The sequence below is a fragment of the Chaetodon trifascialis genome, chromosome 23 (genome assembly GCF_039877785.1).
Source record: "Chaetodon trifascialis isolate fChaTrf1 chromosome 23, fChaTrf1.hap1, whole genome shotgun sequence".
Taxonomy (NCBI): Eukaryota; Metazoa; Chordata; class Actinopteri; order Chaetodontiformes; family Chaetodontidae; genus Chaetodon; species Chaetodon trifascialis.
Window position 1 is genome coordinate 4,378,965 of NC_092078.1, and position 15,306 is coordinate 4,394,270.

General features: G+C 44.7%; 1 protein-coding gene across 1 annotated transcript in view; it reads left to right on the plus strand.

Annotated features, from left to right (window-relative positions):
* Window positions 1–14,746, plus strand: part of htr2cl1 (5-hydroxytryptamine (serotonin) receptor 2C, G protein-coupled-like 1) — a 127,034-nt gene extending 112,288 nt beyond the window's left edge. Inside the window, exons 6-9 of the mRNA XM_070993221.1 lie at window positions 6,650–6,813; window positions 6,910–7,063; window positions 8,787–9,022; window positions 9,696–14,746. Of these exons, the coding sequence (XP_070849322.1) occupies window positions 6,650–6,813; window positions 6,910–7,063; window positions 8,787–9,022; window positions 9,696–10,268 (1,127 nt within the window). The 3' untranslated portion in view covers window positions 10,269–14,746. The remainder of the gene's footprint in view (window positions 1–6,649; window positions 6,814–6,909; window positions 7,064–8,786; window positions 9,023–9,695) is intronic.
* The last annotated feature ends 560 nt before the right edge of the window (window positions 14,747–15,306 follow it).

Genomic DNA, 15,306 nt, shown 5'->3' on the forward strand with positions numbered 1-15,306 from the left:
AACCCAGTTTTCCTCTTGGCTTTCCCTTGACCCCCTCAAGAGGTTCTGCATCACAGCACGCAGCCACGATCGAGGTCTGAGAGAGATCAATGCTCCGGGATTAGTAAGGTAACATCCAACAGAAGGCGTACCGCATTAACACGCCATGAAGAGCTTTTCTGCCTCTCTTTATCTTTGCAGTGTTGCTTCCCCCCCTTTTCCTCTTCAGGCTACTTAGAGCTGATGCACCAGCTCTCGAATGAAGTACCAATCTAGACACAACAGTTTCCTCTTTTGTGATGAATTTGAAAGGCAGAGCAGCGGTCCTGTACAAATTACCACGTATTGTACTCATTAGAGGAGCTGTTTGTGGCTCTTTTCAGTGCAGGCGAGGTTTCAAGTCAGGGTGAAAAGGGGATGTACGTGCAGAAATACGCTTCTCAGCTGAAGGACGACATATTAGTAGAGCACACTCATTGCTTTGCAGCCTTTGGACGCTAATTATTGGTCGTCAGTCGAGTTCATGCAAAGTCTCAGTTCTTCATTTGCATTAGTCCATTCTGACCCTGATGTTTTTAATATCAGCGCCACGGTTCAGCTTATCGGTGGCTGAATATCACCACAGGGACAGTTGGCGGGCCCCTCTAGAGCTGACATCAAGGCCCACAGCGGACAACAGGCACGTCTCAGCGGAGCCACCGCAGGAAATAATTTTTTCCACTCGTTTATTCACATCTCCCCCTCCTGACCCAGACGGTTTGATGAACTCAGCGAGGTGGATCATTGTTTCCTGTAGCTTCACCTGGCTGGTCTAAATCAGGAAAACAGCAGACGTTTTTTATTCACTTTGTGTTTTGCATTTTAACACTGAGGATTACTCTCTCCAGTCTGAAGCGTTGCCGCCGCGGCCTGCAGACGTCTTTATTAGCTCGAGAACATCTGTCAGCAAACCTTTGCAAAATGGCCTTAAAGCAAGATTTTGAAACTTTTGAAAGAAGAAATTAAGTAAACACACTCGACGTGTTTCTCCTACAGTCGTACTTGCTCTGGTTTGACCTTTAGCTTTATGTTAGCTCACGTTAGCTGCTACTGTTAGCAAACTTTACGTGGTTACGTCCTTATTGTGACACGTGGCCACAGTGGCTGCTGTGCAACAGTTAGACGGTGCTTTAAATAAAAAGACAGTGAACTGGGAGACAAACATCGAGGTGGGCTTTGGGTACAGTTCCTGTCAGCGCACTTTTCATCCAACAGGAAGTGAAAGCGCCAGCATTTGAGCCGCTAAGGGACTGTATGAAAATGATTGCAGTGGAGAGGCGGTTAAAACTTGTATTTCGGTTTTTAAAATTGCAAGACCCTCCTCAGAGTTATTCATATTTTATTCTGACTATAACCTTGATTCATAAATAAGCAGCAACACTCTCCTTAATGTAGCACCATCGGTACAACTCATTCCAGCACTAACAACCCAAAAGAAGAGAATAAAGAATTAAAGATGTTTTAATCTAATTTAAACCTTAAATATTTATGGAACAATAATTCTCCCAACAGCCACCAAATGAATTAATTAGAAAGGTTGAACTTAAAATATAATACAGACCAACTTTTTTTTTTTTCTTTTTTTTTTTACTTTTTATCCAGCAGAAGAAAGTAAAACAAGCAACAACTTTAGAAATAACATTTAATATGATAGGAAAAATAACAGACAAGATTGTTGACTGATTTTATGCACACTTGAATCCTCATTTGCAACCATCTGATTATTAATTACGCAGGAGAAGGCTACCCACCAAGGAAAATTAAATAAATAAATAAATTTAAAAAAACTCCTCCTTTTCTGACCTCCACTGTATTCATTTGTATACAGTCCCTAAATTTTCCCTGCAGCTTTAAACAAATATTTACGCCTGCTATCTCCTCTCAGATCACATTTACTGTGTTGGTCGCGTATAACAAGTGTACAGGAATTCATCTCGGTGTTATCAGAGCAGAGACAACTAAAAAATGCATGCAGGAAAACGAGGAATGCAGCTTTTGCATATCACAGTGAACACACACCGTCGCTGGATTTAACCAAAACCAAAAAGCAGCACTGACAGATCAAGCTGATTGACGCCTCCAGATACCAGAGCTTTACATCCTCCTCTCGTCCTCTGCAGTCCTTCACGACCGGCTGCTTTTGAATCTGGAGAAATCCCCAGTTTTCCTGTTGGCATTTCCTTGACCCCTCTGACGGTTTGTGCACCACTACATGCTGCTGTGATTGAGGTCTGAGAGGGCTTACAGCGATCAATGCTGACGGATTAGCAGCAAAACATCTGACAGAAGGTCCTTGCAGCCATTCTCTGTGGTGTAATAACACACTCTGCTTGTCGTGTTTCCATCCATCAGGACTTGGAGGGACAGCATCTTAACTAACAGGACATCAAATTACTTTTCGTGGCATATTATAAACCTGATATAGACCCTTTAATTTTCAGCCCTGCTTTGACTAAATGATGACTTTCAATGTACAGACGGGCGACAAATTGATGGAAAAAACAGAATAAATGAGTAGAGAAACACAACAAACGCAGATGCTTCTGCACAGGTGCACTGCATGATACAATTAAGCAATTAGCATCCAATCTGCTCTGTGACAGGTATTAAAATGCTGAGCAGGCCCAGTTGATTATGATTTTATAAACATAGATGGCTGGAGGAAAAGGTTCTAAGTGACTTCGAAAGAGGGCTCAGCGTCGGGGCTGAGATGGCAGGAGCTTCAGTTGGGAGCATGGTGACATGATGGCCGTGATGCTCGTGCATTAGTGTGATGTGTAAGGAAAAACTGAAGAGCAGCTCTTCCTCAGGTGACTGAGGGTGTCAGTGCAGGACGTGATCAGACTGTCAGCGAGAGGAGTCTGTCAACAATTACACAGAGAGGGATGTTATAGTCGGGCTGCAGTGCATAAACCCTCATTACAAAGATGAATGTTCGTCTGGGAGTTCAGTGGTGCTAAAACCATCTGCAGCACTGGTCTGCAGAGATGTGGTTGTTTTCGGATGAGTCATCCTTCAGCATGTTCTCAACGTGTGTGAGTGCATGTGTGGCGTTCACCACGAGGACGGTAAAGGCCTGAATGCTAGAGGGGGTCCGCTAGGCTGCTGTCATGGTTTGGACCCACTTGCTCCCTCAGAGGGAAGGGTCACTGCAAATCAATACAAAGTTGATCTGAGTGATTACCTCAGGGCTCGAGGGGTCCCTGAATGGTTTGATGAGTCTGAAAATGTTGTGAATCACATGTTATGGCCTTCATAGTCAACAGATCTCAACACAATTGGACACTTATGGGAGATTGGGGAACTGTTCTCCACCACCGTCATCAGAACGCCAGTGAGGGAATATCTGTTGGGAGAATGATCAATGCAAATGCATGTTGAAGCTGCACATGCTTCCTTTTCAATTCACACGAAGGCTCTGCGACAACAGACTATTACTATTAGCTTAGCTACCAAGACAGTTCACTGCTGAAAACCCGGTAAAGAGTCCTGTGGAGGAGGATAAAACGAGGCATGACCCCTCCTGATAAAAACAAAATGTCAGATTTCGTCAACAAAGCAGGAACTACGCCCACACATATTGCATATTTGAGCATCCGTGCGTTTATTTCCCCGACTTCCTCGTCGATTCTTGTAATAAACAGCCTCTTCAAACTATTCCAAACAGTCATCTTTCATGGAGATAAGCACTAATCCCAGTTTTTATCAGTCATCTCGAAGTAAACAACCTCGACTGGTTTTAACTCTGCGCGGCGTCTTATCTTGCAGTTTAAAAGCGTCAATATTCCCAAATCCACAAGTTTTCTGCAGAGAAAAATGAGCTTGTTTTGCTTCGTGGTTTTTAGTTTTATGGATTTGTGAGTTTGATTGAGGCTGCTTCCTTCACATTCATGCACATGTTTACTTACAGCCTGGATGCAGAATCCTCTGCAAACATCTATAAAATGTGCTTTTATTGTTAATAGTTATCTGTCTGTGTCAACCAGAGAAAGCACTCATGGACATTAATGTGATTTTGGAGGCATCAAACTTTTCTGTGGCACTCTAATTATGATCCCTCTGACTCTTCATTGTGTCCCCTCTCTCTCTCTGTTCTTATTTGCTAATTCTAAGATTCCCTGCACTGCTTTTCAATGAGCTATGCAGCATTAGCATGCAAAGTCATTTCCCAAACACACGCTTGATGCCTTGCACCGCATTTGCTGGTGTTTTCTCTTTGGGTTCACTGAGGCGTGCGGCGCTCGTGAGGCTTTTTTTTAGGGCAGCTCGTACCGTGATGATTTTCCAGCTCTCCCTCTGCTGGTACAATAATCTTCCTCCAGCAGCACGGCGCTGTAGCCGAGCCACGCCGCGGTCCGCCACGGAGCGAGTGTGTGAGGATGCTCGTGTCGGCCGTGCGCTCTGTGGATTTACAGAGTGGGCGAGCAGCTTTGGCTTCGGCAGATAACCGTTATCACCCGAGGGAGTGAAATCTGCTGAATTTCGAGTTTAAACAGCACAGCGTGAAGTATAACCGCTGTGTGACTGCCAAAAGTTGCACCGCGAATTATGTCACAAAGAAGCCAGAAATTACCCATGAGGCACTGCTCCACCACGAGTTGGCCCATCTAAACTACAAATAGATATATTTTATCACTTCCCACCAGTGGCATCCAGCAATGCAGGTAGTTGTGGCTTTACTGAAGGTGAATGTTTGTGGTGTTCGTCATCCATTCGTCCATTGTCTGCCGTTTGTGGGTTGTGGAGGCAGCAGGCTGCAGGGTAGTCCTTCACCCCGGCAACATTTCCAACTCCTCCTGGGGGGGGGGGTCCCTCCTGATGTGTTCCCAATCCAGATGAGACATATAACCTCTCCAGCATGTTCTGGGTCTACCCGAGGTCGCCTACCAGGTGAACGTGCCTGGAAAACCTCAAAAGGAAGCAGCCCAGGAGGCATCCCGATCAGACGCACGAACCGCCTCAACTGGCTCCTTTGAAGCGAAGGAGTGCACCACGAGCTCCCTGTGGATGTCTGAACTCCTCACCCCGTCTCTAAGGGTGAGCCAAGCCACCAGAGGAAAGTCGCTTCAGTCACTTGTATCTGCGATTTCATTCTTCCAGTCTTGACTCATGACTGTCAGGGAGGGTTGGAACAAAGACCGTCTGGTCGATCAAAGCTTTATCGTCTAGCTCTGCTCCGTCTTCACCACAATGGTCTGGTACGACCTCACACATTAATGCAAAATGTACATTTAAAACCATCAACATCTCTTTCAACAGTGACCCCAGTGCTCTGGATAATCAGAGGCAGAAATCTCAGACAGGTATCATAAACATCAGGAACCAGCCCTTTGAGGCATCCACCACATGCTGCTGGAGACAGCGTGAAAGAGCCCAGACCGCTGGACAGTCGGAACAATTTGCACATCACTGGACATTCACAGAGGGAAAATGTTTACAATTAATGCAAACAAATTCATCCTCCTGGCTCTGTGTGTGCAACCGAATGCAACGATTACACTCAGGGAGCTGCCACTGCTCCAAATTGCATTTTGATGTTGGCCTGGTCACCAGCTGTGCAAGAGAAAATGATGTACCTATGACTTAAATGGATTATGCCAGCCGGCACCGCGGGCAGGACGGCGCTCAGAGGGGACGGAGATGTCCTGACTTGTCTATGAAACACTCCTTTTGCCAGGAGCTTGAGAGCTTTGAGGACCTGGAGTCCCCTCTCTCCTCAGCGTCTGCCAGCCTGAAACAGTTCCCAGGTCAGCAAGCACTTTCAACATGAAAGGGCTTTGAAATCTGAAGCAGCACATTAGTCAGTGTTATTATCAGAGGTCAGAAAATCAGCTCGTCCTCTAAAGGCTCCTCTCACTTCGCTCTTTTGTTGGTGGACGTCCTGCAACTGCACTGAATCATGAACATCCATTACAGACTGATAGATTTAAAGAACTCAAATAGCATATTGATTCACAACAGGTGTAGCTCTCAGTTCCCATCTAATGTGTGTTATTCTGCATCTGTCTGTTCACTCTCATGATAATAAAAAGGACTAGAGGCCCACGAGCGTGCCCAATTTTTCAAAATTGGTGGATAATGAAGTCGTGTAGCCACCAAATGAGTTTTTGGTTGGTCATGAAGAAATTATTTTGCATTTTCCAACCACCATTTAGAGACTGTTACTCTAAAATGACCCTCTGTGTTTAGTTTGAAGTCATTTAACCAGAAAATGAAGTAGGAGCAGGTGTTTTTCTCCTCTCTGATTCATGGTTATTACCCTCATGGTTCATGGTTAAATTGATCTGTTTCCAGACAGGAAATCACACCATTTGAAATACAGTATTATTTTAAAACAAATAAAGGGACTTTAGGAGTGCTGAAAGAAGGATTTAAGCATTGTTTTCTTGCCTGTGAAACCTTGACCGTAATATTACACCATTACTATTTGTATATTGCCCTATTTTAACCCAATATCCTCTCTTTCTAGATAACACCTTTATATTACCCCCTATTTTTTACTCTTTAATTTCAAGGACTTAAGGTCATTACCCTCCGATCCCTGAGACATCTCGTAAATAAAGTGTTTGCTGTCAGCTCACGCTGGAAAACATTGATTTCTTTTACCCACCCTCTCTCTTCTTCTTTGTAGGTGTGTCAATGCCTATCCCAGTGATCGGCCTCCACAACGAGGACAAGGTCTTCGTCAATGGCAGCTGTGTCCTTAACGAGGAGCGCTTCATGCTGATTGGCTCCTTCGTGGCCTTCTTCATCCCACTGGTCATCATGGTGGTGACATACTGCCTCACCATACAGGTAGTCTGCTCTGTTTGTGCCTTCCACACACTTTACTTCCATACTTCACATTTCTTTTTCCTGTGACACCCCCTTCTTTTTCTTTATCCTCCCCAGGTGCTCCAGAGGCAGGCCACTGTCTTCCTGTACGAGGCAAAGACTTCCTCCCAGCAGCCTTTGCACACACCAGCAATGACAAATACGTTACAGCCTCCGGCCACCACCTTCCACCTTCCTCAGATCAACACACTTTCCCCGTCAGAATCACAAGGTAGAAACTGACCAAGCTTTTAGGTTTTAACCATAAATCACCAATACAAATATTTTCAATCAAGGAATTTATCGTAGATGTGTATTTATTAAAAGTCATAAACCATCAGCGATACCAATATGTTTAATTTTTGTTAATGAAGGGTGAAAACAGCTATTAGTGGTGGTTTTTATAACCCTTCTGTCGTGCCTTATGTGAGATTTTAACACCTCTACAAGCCTTAAAAATCATTAAAGCAAGCACTGAACAGACTGATGCCTTCGCTGTATTGAATCAACTCTTGAGGTCTGATTATTGCTCCATTTTTTAAAGTTTTCATTTTTAAAATGAAAATGGTTCAACCAAAGCCCAGCACCAATCCTTCTGTGTTGTTTTTTTCCCATTTGCCTCAGTTTGGCTTCACATTTGGCATTTGTGTGCCAAGTGTAAGACTATACAAAAAACCATTCAGCATGAAATTGTGTAATTGTAAAAAGACAAACAGGATAATGAATGTGCTATTTTAGCTAACACGCTGTGCCTGAGCCTAATCGTAGCTTAGCAGCCATAACTGTGGGCACAGGACACCTGTCAAGCTTAACATTTCTCCACATATTAAAACAGTGTGCACAGAGCTGTGATGATACTCTGCAATTAAACACTTTGAGGGTGGTGTATTTTTTTAAACAGTGATATTTTCTGCTCCAAAATGAGCCAGAACCATTAGCATGCCCTGCTAACTAGCATACAACCTACAACAAAGTGTTTCTTCCACACCTAAAGAGCACAACTGCTAGTATACTAGTTTTCATTAGTTTGTGGGGTTGCAGGTCACATTAATTAAAATCACTACCAGCACATTCACTGTGCAGTAGCTACTTCCCCACTGTGTGAAAGCCAGGATGCTAAAAGGCTACATCACAGTGAGGGCTAATGTTAGCGGATCATGAACTAGTCACTTTTTTGTATATTTAGCTTTATCCTTTGTGTTTTAGTACAGCGAATGGAGCCATAAAGTGCATATTCAAAACCTCTATTACATTATTTTTGTTTTAAAATGAGTTACCTGTTAGCTGGAGACCACATTGTTAAACAAGACAAGTAGCTAACGTTAGCTTCTTTAGCTAGCTAGCCACAGCTGATGAAATCTGTCAGCAGGTCATTTCAGCTAGGAAAATAAGCAAAGAACGGTCATTTGAAGCTACCAAAAACAGCAAAAAGCGGACTACATATCAGCTAATTCCCCAGCAGAGTACTGGTTGTGGTGCTGAGCAGATAGCGGCTATCTGTCCGATGAGGTCGGACAGCACGTAGACGCCAGCTGGTTCCTGAAGCCTTAGCTTCTCCAGCAGAGATGAAATTGCATGATGTGGCGCTCTTTCGCCATTATCCGTCCTCTGGCAGCCCAAACAGAGAAAAGTGTGAAACATTTTCCTCATGTTTAACCTTTTCATAGTATGTCCTCCTCCCTACAAAATGTCAGCAGCCTTGTTAACACAGGGACAGACATGCTTTCGCTGGTTGTTGTCCTGGGTGACATCTGCACCATTTTTCTTGGTTACTAAGTTGGGGGGAGTCATAGTGATAACAGACAAATCACATCCTTCAGTTTTGCACCTTTAGACAAAACAAACTCATACATTTGCACACAAATGAGTTCTTTTTTCATAGCCTATATTAGTCAATTGGTCCTTTTCTTTATTGTGCAATCACATCCTTGATCCTTCCTGTTCCCCTCCCACAGAGTTAAAGCCCCCGCCTCCTCAGAGCAGACGAAACACCTTGAGCTGTCTGAAAGGAGCCGAGCCCGGCATACTGCTCAGTGCCTCCACGCCAGACAGCATAAGCATCATTCCCAGCTCTGAGGCGGCGTCTCAGCTCAGCTCGCCAGCCGCAGGGCCATCGCGTAGCGACACGTCAGGCTGCCATGGGCGACGAGGGATGATGCAGGCCATAAAGAACGAGAGGCGGGCCTCCAAGGTGAGTATGAAGAGTGGGGCTGAGTGCTTGTCAGGTGGTTTAAGGTGCACTGGTTTCATGCGTGCACTCAGAGGTCGGGCTGGGCATTGAGCCTCAGTTAGCTAAATCTTAGTTAAAAAGTTCATATGACTAGCAGTGTACAGAGACGAACCAATCAAAATCCTCAAGAAGTTTAGTCTACTTCGGTATGTTTCATACTGTGAGACACTGGACCGCCCTGCACTGGCTTCACCGAATTCCTGCTGGACGGAGACCAAAGCGTTCTTCTAGCTATATGAAAAATTAAAATCCCAGTAGAAGAAGCACACTAACAAGGATATTAAAAAACATCTATCTATGGGCAAAGCATGCATTTCAATTAGAGAGCATTCAGGAAGCTTAGCCACTTGAGAAAAGGTATTTTAATTTAACTAAATGGAAGAAAGTGCATGTTTCTATTCATTATGTTAACCTCCTACCTTTAAAACTGCTGTTTTCCGCTGAAAGGATCCTCCTCTGCTGTGTTGTTATCTTTTCTTCTCTTGTTTTTTCCTTTCTTGTTTGGCTTCTCTCTCTCAGGGTCATTTTCTTTGCTTCTTTTCTCCTCCTTTTCCGTCCTTTCCTTGTTCTCCTTCTCCTCTTCTGTCCTTTTTGCCTCTTTTTACTTTCTCCTCTCCTCTCTTTCTATCTTCAGGTCCTGGGAATCGTCTTCTTCCTCTTCCTCATCATGTGGTGTCCCTTCTTCATCACCAACGTCACCTTCGTCCTGTGCCGGGGCTCCTGCAACGAGTCGCTGCTTCACGACCTCCTCAACGTCTTCGTCTGGGTGGGCTACATCTCCTCCGGAGTCAACCCCCTGGTCTACACCCTCTTCAATAAGACCTACAGGAGAGCGTTCTCCAGCTACATCAGGTGCCAGTACAAAGTCGGGGCCAACGCAGCTGGACAGAGTTGTAAAACCCTCCTGGTCCCCCCGCCGTGCCCATCGCATGCCGTGACCCCTCTTCTGATGGGCAGTCATGGCAAAGCGGGCATAGACAGCAACAGTAACTGTCGCAACGGCGGCAGGGGGGACAACGGGAGGCTGGCGGTGGACCCGGATGACATGACAGACGACGAGACACAAATCGGAATAGTGTCGCAGAGCCTCTCCGAATGCCACAACATCGGCATGCTCTCGGAGACGGAGCCGGAAACTGAGGTGGAGCAGGAGCTGTCGCTCGTCAGCTACAGCCCCGCCTCCAGAGAACACACAAGCAGCGTGTGATTGGGTGTTTTCTGTGGTTTCATGTCTTCTTTTTAACCTGCAGACGCTGGGCCGAGCAACGATTCAACGAGCTGGTGCTGGGAGCCTTTTGTAGGCTGTGAGTGGGTGCTCTTATTGTGAAAGGACGAGTCTCAGGTGAGGAGCCTCATCCCTGCACTGAAGTGCACAACTTAAGAGAAATCAGATTGCAAGACAAGTCAAATGAAAGAGTGATTTTCCAACTCAGCTTTGGAATGAAAGCCAATATTTCAGACGTGTCTGTTTTCTATGTGGTGTCAAAATGTTGGTTTTCATACCGAAAGTGGAAAATAAATTGTCAGGCTCATAAAATGTGGTGTACTTCATGGGGACGAAGGTACCAGCTGAGATCCAGACAGGGACAAAGTGGACATGATTAGAGACAGTCAGTGAGGAGCTTGTTCTCGTTGTTAACCTGGTATGAAGTCAAGCGGCCCTCGCTGGAGTCCCACTGATCCAGGTTACAGCATCAAGCGCCGACCGCCGAGGTCAACGGGGTCAAACTGCGACTTCGAGCCTTCACACAGTCCAAATGCAGTCTGAGCTCTGGTTTACGTGGACTCTCCCTCCACACCAAGCAAGCTAAACCAAATCTATTTTTGTGCCGGTCAAGCTTGACAGCAGTCATAAAACACACCTGAATGAACCTTTGCAGCATATATAATCAAACTATTCAGCCGACAGAAATGGGATTTTTCTCTAAAGGAAACTTTCTTGAGGCTGCAGTCGTAAGTTTGACTGAGGGGACCAAGATGAAGGAATGTACAACGACCACTGGTCTCTGGTGGACTCACAGTGCCATCTGGTGGTGGCATGACGCAGAGAGGTTGCTTCCCTCGGATTGAACCAGGGGCTAAAAGAGCTAAAAAAAAAAAAAAATGGTGCAGACCTTTGGTCCAACTGTCAGGCTCCTGCTTCTGTTGACCAGTACAGCCACTATGGCAAGGGTTCAAGTCCCATCTTCTAAAGGTTTTTCATGACAGCAACCAATTAATCAAAAGGGAGCAATCTAAAAGTGAAAAATAAAATAGAAGGTTTTTAATATAAAAGTTGCTCAGCTCTTACAAGGGACAAAATAAATAGATTTTATGACGTCAGCCACAGCTTGCTATCATTAGCGTCATCACAGATTCAGCCTCAAAAGAACAAGATCAAACTCACCTTTCCGAGATCTCCCTCAGCAGTGATCAAATCACACCTTTATTTTCCCAAAACGGAGGAAATTGATGCATGATGTTAACTCGTGGCCACAATCTCTAAATCTTTTTCTTTGATCTCCGGCTCTTTTTGTAATCTGTTCAGCTCGAGTCGCCATAACTCAGAGTGTGACTCAAAGACAAAACACCTTTAGATGTCATCCATCACATCAAATGGACAGGAAGTCGATCCGCTAAGAGACAGACCCCTGACTCTCCATCACGACAGGTGGCCACCGTTCACAGCTCTGCCACGCTGATTTTCCCGCCCTCCCTCCTCCCACTTTCTATTGACTGCTAACAGGCGGGGTAATTCCTCCACACTGCAGCTCTATCCACTGAAATATCTGCAGTGTACTGCCTCAGAAAAGGATTGCATGCTGTGAGGACTTTAAAGGGAACAGGTCATGGTGGCAAATTTAGATATCTTAAAGGTATACGACGCAGGAATCGTCTGAATGCCAACACAGCATTCGAGCACCACCTGCAGCATCACGTACCAACATGAGGCAGCGACTCAAGGGTGGTGCACCTGAGTGACGAGGCATCTTGCAAAAATTGCAGAAAGTCCTGCATAGTTTACTTTTAACAACAAATTCACCTGTTACGAGATAATATAGGAGACCTGAAACTCGGAACTACACTGAGAAAAGTGACGTTTTAAGCAATCACTTACTTTGCACATCAGATCTAGTTTACTAAAATAACCCTGATGATGTCATAGCGATGTCACTGGGGTAATCTTAAAGAGAAAGCCTTTAAAACCGGAGGTCTGAGCTTTGAGAGATGTGGCCATTTCGGAGGCAGGAGGAGGCAGTCTGATGAAAGATGCTGTTGAGCTGCATTATGGGAGCTGTAGTGCTGCTTCGATTTAAACTAATATTTGTTTAATTTGTCTCTTTTTACATGAAAGTGTGATACTGAATTGCTGCGGTACCCCTTTAGATGCAAGATACTCAATGACACACAGTCAATTACTGAGTTTTCCTGCCATCCGAGCTATTATTTCATCAGAGTAGTTGTCACTTCCTCCAGTGATCGATATTACATTCTGCTAATAATCCCTTCAGCCACAGCCAGAATTACAAACACCTGAATGTACAAACCCTTTTTTATCCGCAATCCCCCCTTCAAGGTCAAAGAGCAAAGGTCACAGCCTGCAGTGGACCAATCGAATCCGGAGCCTGAGGTCTGCAGCCACCTCTGCATTCAATTAGAATGAAGCATAAGAATTGGGAGTCGCTTCACTCTAATTCTGTGCACCTCTGTATAATTCATCCAGTATTTGTATGCTACAGACTTAACACAGTGGTCACTCACGCCACTTTTCTCTCCACGAGGAGAGGTATACATGAGCTAATGTTGGCGAGCCGGCGCCGAGGTTTGGCCTGCTAACGTCGTGCATGTTTGAAGTGACGTTCAAAAGGTCCTCTCTGCCTCACTTCTCTGTTCTCTCGTTAAAACTCGGAAGGATTGAAAACAGCGCAGGAGCGAGAGAGAAGAACAAACAAAGAGCAATCGACAAAATGCACACTGCAGACAGCTTGTAGCTCCTGCAGGCGTTCCAGCTTTATCGAAATACCAACATGAATAAGAGAGAAAACAATGGAGAAGAGAGGACTCTCTGAACTTAGTCCAATGGGTCACGTTTGATCCATCCAGGTGTAGGAAAGAGCAACAGCCAGGCCGGCCAACTCCGTATGTTGCGATGTAATAGCTATATGTTTCCCGTGTTCCTGTGTGTGTACCAGGCCTGGCTCAAATTGCCAGCTGAGATTGATTCAGCAACTTTTCTGGGTTTCTATCGATTGCGTCTGGCACAATGGATTGAATCGGGCTGTCCCTGCAGATGCCAATCCTGTCCGGCTCGCGGCCCAGACAGATGAAAGCAATCACTCGGAGAAAGTATCTGGAAGGATTTCAACTGGTAACTCGGTCCAGGTCTGGTGTGTATAGAAATAGTTGGAGCCGTTCATTGACACAGTTTTATTCTAATGCATTTGAAGAGGGTCAATTTGGGATTTTCCTCCTCTCCAGGTGCCAGGAAACAATGCTTTGAGCAAGAGCTACTCCAGAAAATGTGGTGAATTCGAATATCGTCTAACTCTATGAGTGAGATGTTTCATAATCAAACAGCTGAGCACACGTGCAAGCACGACATTCAGAAATGCTGATGTGCACTGCAGTTTGTGTTTTCTTCTGACATATTTTGTTCCCCAGAAAGGATCATTTTCAGTTTGTTCAAGGAAAATTTTCCCATTTTAGGAAATAAACTTATTTGTTTTCTTGCCGAGCGCTTGATGAGAAGAGCCACTGTCATGTCTGCTCTCAATATGAAGGTGGTGTTAGCCTAGCTTAGCATAAACACTGGAAGTAGGGGGAACAGTTAGCCTAGCTCTATCTAACATTAAAATAAAGCTCACTAACAGACACGTTAAATCTTGTTTGTTTTGTCCGCACAAACACCAAAAAGTTGTGGTTTTATGGGGAGTTTTGTGCCGTTTCTTGGTGAGAAGCAGGAATTTCCTGCATGTAAAAAAACTTCTGTAAAACACAACTTCTCTTTTTTTTTACACTTTGACAAGATTTAACGCATTAATTCGTGAGCTTAGGACAGAGTCAGGCTCGCTGTTTCCACCTATTCCCTGTCTTTATGCTAAGCTAAATCTTCAGTCAGTGGGAAAGGTAGAAAACATTTACAGCAAGCTACAGAGCTTCCTCTCTGTTAAAAACATGATTTAAAAGTGATAAAGTTTTCAGATTTAAATGTGAAAACACCCTCAAAACACTGACTTTCATAAGGTGTGGCATGCAAACTTCATCATGCCGACTGAAGCTAAAGTCGCTTTTGTCCAAACTGTCTTCACCCGGCAGTTAACTTCCCAAACGTGCGACTCTGTCACTGAACAGCTCTGAGAAACATCCCGAGCTGCACGTCGTTCAAGAGTTAGCCGAACCAGCCTTCTCCAGAGCGGCTTCCCTGCATTGAACGGTGTTAAACGAGGCGTCGGCGGCCTGTGACGCGGGTGAATCCTCTGGTTTGTCTGGCTCTTGTACGACCCGTCGCTCGTGGGTTAGCTATCTTTTTATGTGTTGAACCTTCTTCTGTTACGCAGTGGCTGTTTTTTTTTATACCATTTTAATTGTGAATGTTTGTCTACGACACCTTAAGTTTATACAAAGAATACGCCATCATCCACACAATGTATATTTTCTTTTTTTTCTGTGTGATGCTGCTATTTATTTATTAAAATATTATTCTAATGTGTGGACACTTGTCTTATTTGCACACAAACCACAAGATTGCTGTTTTAAGCTTTAAGCTGTTTCCCTCTGAAGTCTCTGAAGACTCTCTCGTAAATGCAAAACAGCGCTTAAACATAAAAGTGGCTGAGGTGAAGCGAATGGCTGCATTTAAATTGGATTCAGCTTCCCCTGATTGGACATTTCTTTAAACCCACCTCAGAACCAAACCCCAGAGCAGCACTACAACAACTGTGCGGGTAAAAGTTACTGAACTGCTCAGCTGATGATTAGCAGCTACGCACCTCGCTGTGTAATTTGGGGGATTTGATAATAACAGTGCTGGCCACCATTACGTTCTTTCTGCTGCAAACATTTTGCCGTCAGTGGGAGCTTTTATCCAAAGTGCTGCATGGTGACGTGAAAAGAGCTGAACCTGGAGCTAATTGAACCGTTAGCCTCGGCTGTGCTCAACCCACTGAGCCTTGCAGGAAGCCCTCATGTCATGAGCGCCATACCCACACCGGCAAATCACATGAGCTGCTCGCTTTAATAACACGCAGGTAAATGAAGTGATGAAA